At 42.1% G+C, this 10,396-nt stretch overlaps 1 protein-coding gene across 1 annotated transcript; it reads left to right on the forward strand.

Annotated features, from left to right (window-relative positions):
* Positions 1 to 1,212: 1,212 nt before the first annotated feature.
* LOC113007277 (trace amine-associated receptor 13c-like) lies at positions 1,213 to 2,766 on the forward strand. Its single transcript, XM_080290606.1, has 2 exons — positions 1,213 to 1,436; positions 1,683 to 2,766. The coding sequence occupies exons 1-2, from the start codon at positions 1,261 to 1,263 to the stop codon at positions 2,494 to 2,496; spliced, it is 990 nt and encodes a 329-aa protein (XP_080146732.1). The 5' UTR covers positions 1,213 to 1,260; the 3' UTR covers positions 2,497 to 2,766.
* Positions 2,767 to 10,396: the final 7,630 nt, after the last annotated feature.

A 10,396-nucleotide genomic window follows, 5' to 3' on the forward strand; every position in this document is an offset into this window, starting at 1 on the left:
AAGACTTGACTGTGTTTTTGTTCCCTCCAGTGTTTGTTCTCAGACATTGGGCCCATACTGTCAAGTTCAGCTGTCACCCTGGTAAGAATGACAGAACCTGAGTTAAAAGAGAAAAAAGTCCAGTCCTGCCTGGACCATGACATTTTAAGCAGTGTTAAATCCTCTCAATTCTTTAATCTTTGGGCTGAATGAAGGACAACACTCGGTGTATAAATGCTCAGTCAACAATCATTTTATTCCATACCATTGTCATTATTCCATACAACACTCTTGCGCAATACATCCAGATGGGAGATGTGCTGAAGAGGGTAACAGCAGATCTCAACGTGTCTGACCATTTCTCACATTCTTATAGCTTCAGGAGGCCCCCACCTAGTCATAAAACCTAAACATCCATATTCCTTCTCTCTCTCAGTGAGCCTAAGTTATGACCTTCGCTTCCTGTGCAGTATGTTCTGTTCTTTTCTAACCAGACAAATAAGGCCTTGATTCTCTGAAAACTGTATCTCTTATAATTTATCTAGGGATTGAGAGTAACGCAATTTCTATTCTCTGTATGTCCTGTACATGTGGCAGAATCGACAAATAAAGTTGACTTTGACTTTGACTAATGCAGCAGTATCATGCATCATAAAACAATCTCATTCATTCACAATAAATCAGCAGTCTAATGTAATAAATCAGCAGTCCAATAAATGTAATAGTTGTCACCTTCTTCCAAGTCAGGAGAATAATGCAAACTAAAACTACATAATAATTTCACAATCTTTGATTAGGGGTATAACGTGGCATAAGATGATATAATAATCTCACAGCAGGCACATGTTGCAATACATAATATAATAATAACCAATATCATGAATTTCAGATCAATGTAAAATTAGTGATTATTAATCGAGTGAACAGTGAAAGTATGGTGTTACGCAGGGGTGTCGAACTCCAGGCCTCAAGGGCCAGTGTCCTGCAGGTTTTAGATATCACTCTGTTTCAACACACCAATATCAAATGATTAGTTCATTACCAGGCTTCTGGAGAACTTCAAGACATGTTGAGGAGGTAATTTAGCCATTTAAATCAGCTGTGATGGATCAAGGACACATCTAAAACCTGCAGGACACCGGCCCTGGAGTTTGATACCTGTGGTTTAGTGAGAAAGAGGAGGGACATTTTTGTGTGTGTCGTGTGTGTATGTCTCTGGGTGGTGGTGTAATAAATCAGGTCTGTGAGAAAACATTCTGATCAGTGAGCTGCAGCTGTCTGATGATGGAGATTCAGAAAGCAGCTGAGCTTTGTTTTCCACAACTCCTCAACAGTTCCTGCAGGAAGCCGACACTTCATTGGTCCAAAGCTGTGCTCCTGAACATTGTGCTGTCCTGCATCTCTCTGATCACTGCTGCTCTAAACCTCCTGGTCATCATCTCAGTCTCCCACTTCAGGCAGAGATACATTTCTCTGCTGAAACTATACTTTAAAATTTAGAAACTTAAATTTCAGAAAATTATGATTTATGGCATTTGATTTTATGATTAAGATTGAGATGATTGAAGTGGTGTATTTTAACCAGCTATTAAGTTTTATATACCTAGACTGAATCTTACTACATACTTTAACTAATGAAAATCTAATTTAAGCCATTTAAAAAAATATTAATGTCCATTATATTCTTTTCTGTTTCCCTGCAGGAAGCTTCATACACCCAGTAACATCCTGCTCCTCTCTCTGGCCGTCTCAGACTTTCTTGTGGGTCTTCTGCTGATGCCATTAGAGATCTTTAGAAACACAGCTTGCTGGGTACTTGGTGATGTAATGTGTTCTGTTTATTGGTACCTGACCAGCAACATTACCTGTGCTTCAATAGGGAACATAGTTCTAATATCAGTTGACCGCTATGTGGCTATTTGTGACCCTCTGCATTACCCCACTAGAATTACTTTGGCGAAAGTCAAACTCAGTGTTTGTCTGTGTTGGTTTTTTTCTATTTTCTACTGGAGTCTTTATTTGAAAGATATCCTAGTTGAACCAGGCAGGTATAATTCCTGCTATGGAGAGTGTGTGCTTATTATTAATGACATTGCAGGGATTGTTGACCTTGCTTTGTCCTTTATAGTTCCAGTTACTGTTATCATAGTCTTGTATATGAGAGTATTTGTGGTGGCTGTGTCTCAGGCTCGTGCCATGCGCTCTCATGTTACATCTGTCACACTTCAGTGTTCACTGAATCAAGCAAACAAATCTGAGCTGAAAGCAGCCAGGACTCTGGGGGTTCTTGTAGTTGTATTTTTGGCATGCTACTGTCCATTTTACTGCTACTCTCTGGTTGATAAAAATGTGGTCAATGATTCATCTGCATCTTTTGTGGTTCTTGTCTTTTATTTTAACTCTTGTTTAAACCCATTGATCTATGCTCTGTTTTACCCCTGGTTTAGAAAAGCTATTAGATGTGTTATCACTCTGCTGATATTTAAACATGACAGCAGTGAGGTCAACATAATATAGAAATACAATGAAAGCTGCTCCACTAAGATTTTAAACCAGTAAATTGATACAGTTCAGTCTGGAAATGCATCAAAAACAAATTGATAAGGAAATTCATAATTCTTAAGCTTTGTTTAAATTATGAAAATAAAATTAATGTGATCATGCGTGAGTTCAAAGTCAAAAAGGAAAGGATTTTCACAAGGAATTGCCATGTGGAAATCATTAGGTCTCAATTATCACTTCTACTTTTTTAGTACTTTTGGCTGAAAATAATTTAAGCTAAAATGTTTAACCTCAGTGGCTCATTTTGTGTGTTTGCCATATACCTTTTTAAATTTCATATGTCATAAGCACTATGTTATCATACATATTTTTCCAGGCCTTCATCACATGAAAATAAAAGAGATGTTTTAGGCCAATAGAAATAGTTCCAACATACACAGCAACTGTTTTGTATATATATAGCACTTGCTGATATGATGTAATAAACTGGATGAAATGGATACCAGTCAGTAATCTCTGTTACCTATGACAGACAATCTACAGAAACATGCTTGTGATTGACTGAGAGCTCTGTCTATGGCCCACAGTAGCCTGAATAAACAGCAATTAAACTGGATACTGTCTGTTTGCTGTGTACTGAATGTCAAATGATACAGTAGGATAGGCTGAGAACAAGTTCATGTAAAGTGTGCTGCAATTTTCTTCTAATATATTCTCACTATTTCCATCTGCGATTTTAGGCAAAGATTTTCTTTCTTTTTGCAAACTATTAGTAACAGTCTACATTGAATTTGAAAGTTTACAATTTCCCGGTCTATGCTGGACAATAGACTTATTAGATATTACGACATTTTGATATTTTGTCACACTGGTTAAGAATAAGTTGAGTTCAGGACCTTTACGTTGTACACTCTAGTCATGTGTCACACCATTAATGCTTGCACACTGAAACTGAGTAGAGACAATTTTATTTTTATCCTGTTTGTGAACCTTGTGCATCATCATCATCATGACTATGGTGAGATTTGTGCTGAGATTTCAGCCAAACATTTACTTTTGAGGGAATAGTATTGTATTTTTTTAGTACATATTAGTTCATGTCATTGTTTATTAAATTTACGTAAATATTCAGTAATAAATATCAAGGTTTTTTTTGATCATATGACAAAAGAAAATGATACTTTTTCAGGAATATTTTAACTTGTTACTATAATGCTACTGTAACGTAACAAAGTCATATTAAAATTAATCAACTAATTAATGCCAACATGTTCTCGTCAATCTGAAAGCCTCATGTCACTTTAAATGAAGGTTATGTGTAAGTACAGTAAGGAAGATCTGTAATCACTCATCTGCCTGCTTTCAAATTCAAAAACTTTTAAAGCACTTTCAAGGGCCATTTTCAAACTTTTCCAGCACAATATCCCTCCCAAAAGAATGTATGTTTTCGTAGTATAACCTCTGGAAGACGATGTGAAGGAAAAGGAAAAGGTTGCCTTGTATGCATATTGTGTATAAACTCAAAATGCACATCTCACTTAAAAATTAAGATGTGCAAATGTGAACAAATCAACTTGTTAGAGATATTCATCTCCTGTTGAAAAAAACCCCAACCCCACAAAACAAGAAAACTGCACCAAACACCATACAATAATTTACATTAAGGGCAAATTAATAAGTCTCAATTAATGCTTCTTGACACACAAAAATAGGAGACAGATGTTTGTTTGTATTTTTAAAGTTTATTCCTAATACACAGATATAATATAAACAGTATGATATTTACTTATTGACAACTTCGTAGACTTTGTAACTAATTTTATTTCTCTATCTGATAAGAAAAAAAGATAAATGGTGAATGCAATATAGTTTCAAGCTGTTTTAAGCACCACATCTGAAATTCAAGCACTTTTCAAACCTTAAAAAGAGACAATATTAAAATCCAGGCATTTTCAAGGATTTCAATTGCCCATATGAAACCTGAAATAATAAGAACAAATAATTTAATTTCATAGGGACTATTACCAGTTTAAAGCAGTAATCTTCTAGTTCTATAGTTTATGAAAGCAGATCACTTCATAACATCGGTAACAGGTTTGCACGTGTAATCTTGGACACTTTTAAACCCAACCCATCCTGGCCGATTGAAATACTACGCCATCAACAATGGACAGGACGCTCACCCGAGGCATACAACAAAGAAGTGCCGGGCTAAACGCGCTGTCGTTCAGAACAGACTGAGGCAGCAGGCAGATATGGCTCTGTCTGAACTACATGATGTGCTGAGTGCATTTCAAAACAACACTAATAAAGCAAACCTCAGACAAGTCATGCCGAACTTTCACCAACGTGTCACGTGTCCGACGAGGGGAGACAGGATATTGGACCATTGCTACACGCCATACAAGCAGGGCTACAAGACTGTTTCACACCCGGCTTTTGGGAAGTCTGACCACAACGCCATTTTCCTCAACCCGAAGTAAAAACAACACATACGGAGGGATGAAGTAACCACGAGGGAGGTGAAACTGCGCAATCAGAGTGACACTACAGGACACGCATAACGATGTAGACTGGGACATGTTCAGAGCATGCGCAGTCGACATCAATGAGTTTACGGATGTAGCAGTAAGCTTCGTAAACATGCTAGCAGAGGAGATCATCCCCACTGCGAGAGTCGTGACATTCCCATACCAGAAACCCTGGGTGGACAGATCGATCCGTGCTGCAGTGAATGCCAGGACCGCCACCTACAAAGCAGGTGTCGCCACTGGCGATATGAGCGCCTACAAAGCGTCCTCATACGAACTGTAGTGTGCAGTGAGGGATGCCAAACGGCGGTATGAGGAGTGTGTGGAGTCTCGCTTCAGCCAGGGTGACACACGGAGCATGTGGCACGGACTACGCACAATCACAGATTACAAAGCCAGGGATACTTTGCCGACCAGCGCTGTCTCTGCATTCACCAACGAGCTGAACCAGTTCTACGCCCATTTCGAGGTTAGCCAGGTGGCTAATGCTAACTACTGCCTGACAACTGAGGACGATGACTTCATCAGAGAGGGACCAACAATCATCATCGCAGAGCACGACGTCAGAGCGGCGCAGAGGAGAGTGAGGGCAAGGAAAGCGGCAGGAGCAGACGGAATCACCGAAGGTGTGTTCACTTTGATTTTCAACAAATCCCTGGCTAAGGCTACGTCCACACTAGCCCGGATAGTCTGAAAACGCTCCGCATCCTCACTAGTGTTTTCAGTTGTTTTCAAGAGTTGGACGTCAACACTAAAATGGCCGAAAACTATGATGTTGCAGTTCTAAAACTGCTGTCCGATACCGTCCACCATCTTGATTTAAGTGGCCACATGACTGCATCATATGACCAACATGTGTCATCGTTTTCGAGTGTCTCACTGAGACAGGACAGCTCTGTTTTGAAATGTATGCGTTTTCGAGAGTGTTTTCAAAACGCTGTGTTTTTCCTTGGGGAAAACGCCATCTCAGTGTGGATGGGAGGCCAAAACGGATAGAAAACGATACGTTTTCAAATGAAAACACATTAGTGTGGATGTAGCCTAAGTCTGTGGTCCTCACATGCTTCAACACTAGAATTACTGTCTTTTTTATTTTAGATCCAAGGCAGGCCAAACCTTACAACCTTCAGAAATGCCTGCCGTATCTATACAAAGTATCCCACACATTGACTGACCGGCAAATATGAAAGACACACATTCAAAATATATGGAAACACAAGTCTGTTTTATTTATAAAAAATTGTGTGAAAACAGAATGAAAAGTTGCTAATACAATGACATGAGTGGCATTGAGATTTCTGGTGCCAGTAATCAAAGAGACAATGCCTCGAGATACATTAATTTCTATTACGCAACACCTTTGATTTGATGACAAGGACACGTGGGCAGAACGGGTGAAAACAGACAAATTTGCGGCGATCTCTGACATCTGGACACGCTTCAACTGTGTTAACAGTTTCACTCCAGGAGAACACATGACCATAGATGAACAGCTGTTTCCTACCAAGGTTCATTGTCCATTCATACAGTATATCGCAACCAAGCCAGACAAATTTGGGATCAAGTTCTGGATGGCCATGGATTTGGAGACCAAATATGTCTCCAATGCATCTCCTTACTTGGGAAAGGACTCCAGTAGTCAGAAGGGAGAGAGGTTGGCAGAGAATGTGGTCATGAAACTGATGGAGCCATTTTTGGATGATGGGAGAAATGTCACAATGGACAAATGCAAATGTTGCACACACACACACACACACACACACACACACACACACACACACACACACACACACACACACACACACACACACACACACACACACACACACAAACGCAGCAAATCTGTCTTTATTAGTCCCAGAAGTGGAAAATCTGCGTTGTCATTGTGGACAGTGCAAGACAAAAGCAGGAAAAATAAAAACTGTACCGAGAGTACAGTATAAAAAGTGCACTACACAAGGCCAGCCGCTTGAAGAGGTATACCAGAGAGATCGAAGGCAGGAGAATAAACCAGCTGTTCTCCACAGAACCAGCCAAAGTGTACTCTCAGTGGCAGGGGAACAATATGAGAACAGCACCACCAAGGCTGGAGACGGAACAATACTGGAAGACCATATGGATCCAGTAACCATCACAGTGGCAGACATCAACAAAGGGTCTCCAATATGAAGAGTTGGACAGCACCAGGTGCCGACATGGTTCACTCCTACTGGCTGAAGAAGGTGACTGAACTCCACGAGCGCCTGCCAGCACAAATGAACCAGCTGCTAGTTGACAAGAGACACCCAGCATGGCTAACCGAAGGCCGGACAGTCCTGATCCTCAAGGACCCCCAGAAGGGACCGGTCCCCTCCAACTACCGACCAATAACCTGCCTCAGTACTACATGGAAGCTCCTGTCAGGCATCATATCGGCTAAGATGAACAGGCACATGGGTAAATACATGAGCGGGACACAGAAAGGAATTGGCACGAATACCAGAGGCGCAAAACACCAGCTACTGGTAGACAGAACAATCAGCCGAGACTGCAAGACCAGACTGACCAACCTGTGCACTGCCTGGATTGATTACAAGAAGGCCTATGACTCAATGCCCCACAGCTGGATACTGGAATGCCTAGAATTGTATAAGATCAATGGGACCCTAAGAGCCTTCATCAGGAACTCAATGGGGATGTGGCGTACAACACTAGAGGCCAACTCCAAGCCCATAGCACAAGTCACCATCAAGTGCGGGATCTACCAAGGAGATGTTCTGTCCCCACTGCTGTTCTGCATAGGTCTGAACCCCCTCAGTGAGAGAGGAGAGGGAACAAAGAGAGGGAAGGTAGTCAGAACTGAGGGGATTGAACTACCAGAAGGCAACATTGCAGACATAGAGGACAGTTACAAGTACCTGGGGATCCCACAGGTGAATGGGAACCATGAAGAGGCCGCTAGAAAAGCTGCAACCACCAAGTACCTGCAGAGGGTCAGGCAAGTCCTGAGGAGTCAGCTGAATGGTAAGAACAAGATCCGGGCCATCAACACGTACGCCCTGCCCGTGATCAGGTACCCTGCTGGGGTAATAGGCTGGCCAAAGGAGGAGATAGAAGCCACTGACATAAAGACAAGAAAGCTCCTTACCATGCATGGAGGGTTTCACCCCAAGTCCAGCACCCTGAGGCTGTACGCTAAGCGGAAGGAAGGGGGCCAGGGACTGGTGAGTGTCAGCACCACAGTCCAGGATGAGACAACGAACATCCAAGAATACATTGGGAAGATGGCCCCAACTGACCGAGTGCTCAGTGAATACCTCAGGCAGCAGAAACCCAAGAAAGAGGAGGGAGACGAAGAACCATCATGGAAGGACAGGCCCCTGCACGGTATGTACCACCGGCAGATAGAGGAGGTGGGTGATATCCAGAAATCCTACCAGTGGCTGGACAAAGCTGGACTGAAAGACAGCACAGAGGCACTAATCATGGCAGCACAAGAACAAGCTCTGAGCACAAGATCCATAGAGGCTGGGGTCTATCACACCAGGCAAGACCCCAGGTGCAGGCTGTGTAAAGATGCCCCAGAGACAATCCAGCACATAACAGCAGGGTGCAAGATGCTAGCAGGCAAGGCATACATGGAACGCCATAACCAAGTGGCCGGCATAGTGTACAGGAACATCTGTGCCGAGTATAACCTGGAAGTCCCGAGGTCAAAATGGGAGATGCCCCCAAGGGTGGTGGAGAATGACCGAGCTAAGATCCTGTGGGACTTCCAGATACAGACGGACAAAATGGTGGTGGCTAACCAACCGGACATAGTGGTGGTAGACAAACAGAAGAAGATGGCCGTAGTGATCGATGTAGCGGTTCCGAGTGACAGCAATATCAGGAAGAAGGAACACGAGAAGCTGGAGAAATACCAAGGGCTCAGAGAAGAGCTCGAGAGGATGTGGAGGGTGAAGGTAACGGTGGTCCCCGTGGTAATCGGAGCACTAGGACTCCCAAGCTAGGTGAGTGGCTCCAGCAGATCCCGGGAACAACATCGGAGATCTCTGTCCAGAAGAGCGCAGTCCTGGGAACAGCTAAAATACTGCGCAGGACCCTCAAGCTCCCAGGCCTCTGGTAGAGGACCCGAGCTTGAAGGATAAACCGCCCGCAGGGGCGTGCTGGGTGTTATACAGTGTGTGTATATATATATATATATTTACAGTGGCTTGCAAAAGTGTTCGGCCCCCTTGAACTTTCCCACATTTTGTCACATTACAGCCACAAACATGAATCAATTTTATTGGAATTCCACATGAGAAAAAGAGCAGAAATGGAAGGATGGGGAGGTGGAGGTAGAGGTGGGGTTGGTGGTAGAGATAAGGGGAGCTCTATAAGGAAAAGCTTTGATCAGAGAGCTGCAGCAGTTACAGTTGTCTTATGATGGAGATACAGAAAGGAGTCGAGCTCTGTTTTCCAAAACTCCTCAACACTTCCTGCAGGAAGCCGGCACCTCACTGGTCCAAAGCTGTGCTCCTGAACATTGTGCTGTCATGTGTCTCTCTGATCACTGCTGCTCTAAACCTTCTGGTCATCATCTCAGTCTCTCACTTCAGGCACAAAGTTAATATTTTAAATGAAATGGATTTTAAAGTTTAGAAACACAGTGATTGATTGATAAGTGTAATGAATGTGGCACATACTTGATGTACTTTAGCAATGACTGTAATGTTTCATGTGGCTAGAAAGAATCATGTCTTTTTAAAGGAGGTCTTTTACTAATGTAAAAGACCTCCTTTAAAATGATATCAGTAAGGATGGGGAGTAACGGAATACATGTACCGCCATTACGTATTTAAAATACAAAATATGAGTAACTGTATTCCGTTAGAGGTACCGTTTAAAAAGGTGGTATTTAGAATACAGTTACTTTGTTGAAATAAATGGATTATACGGCGGTACTTTCCTGTTTCATATTGTGGCAGGCAGGGCTGGACTGGGACAAAAAATCAGCCCGGGCATTTTGACTAGAGACTGGCCCACCAGCAAAAACCATAAAGCCTTTGAATAAAAACAAATGTCGTTGTGACAGTGATGTGCACTGTCTTGTTGGTACATATGTATCAATCTAATAAACTTAAACCTACACCATCCTCCCTATTCTGGTATTCTAAACAGTAGCCGAAACCCAAAGAGTTGGTCGAGTTAACCTCCTGAACTACACATGGTGGAAACCTAAAATTAAGCCAGAGAAGACTAGAGGTGAGACATGATCATTACTGAATATTAAAAATAATAAATGACAGATTTAGTGATATTTTCATAAACTATTCATTTACCACATCAATAAACAGCATGGCAGGGCAACATATTTTTTCTAACATGGCAACCTTTAAAAAGTGAAAGGAGATAGACAG

This window comes from Astatotilapia calliptera, chromosome 16 (genome assembly GCF_964374335.1).
Source record: "Astatotilapia calliptera chromosome 16, fAstCal68.1, whole genome shotgun sequence".
Classification (NCBI taxonomy): domain Eukaryota; kingdom Metazoa; phylum Chordata; class Actinopteri; order Cichliformes; family Cichlidae; genus Astatotilapia; species Astatotilapia calliptera.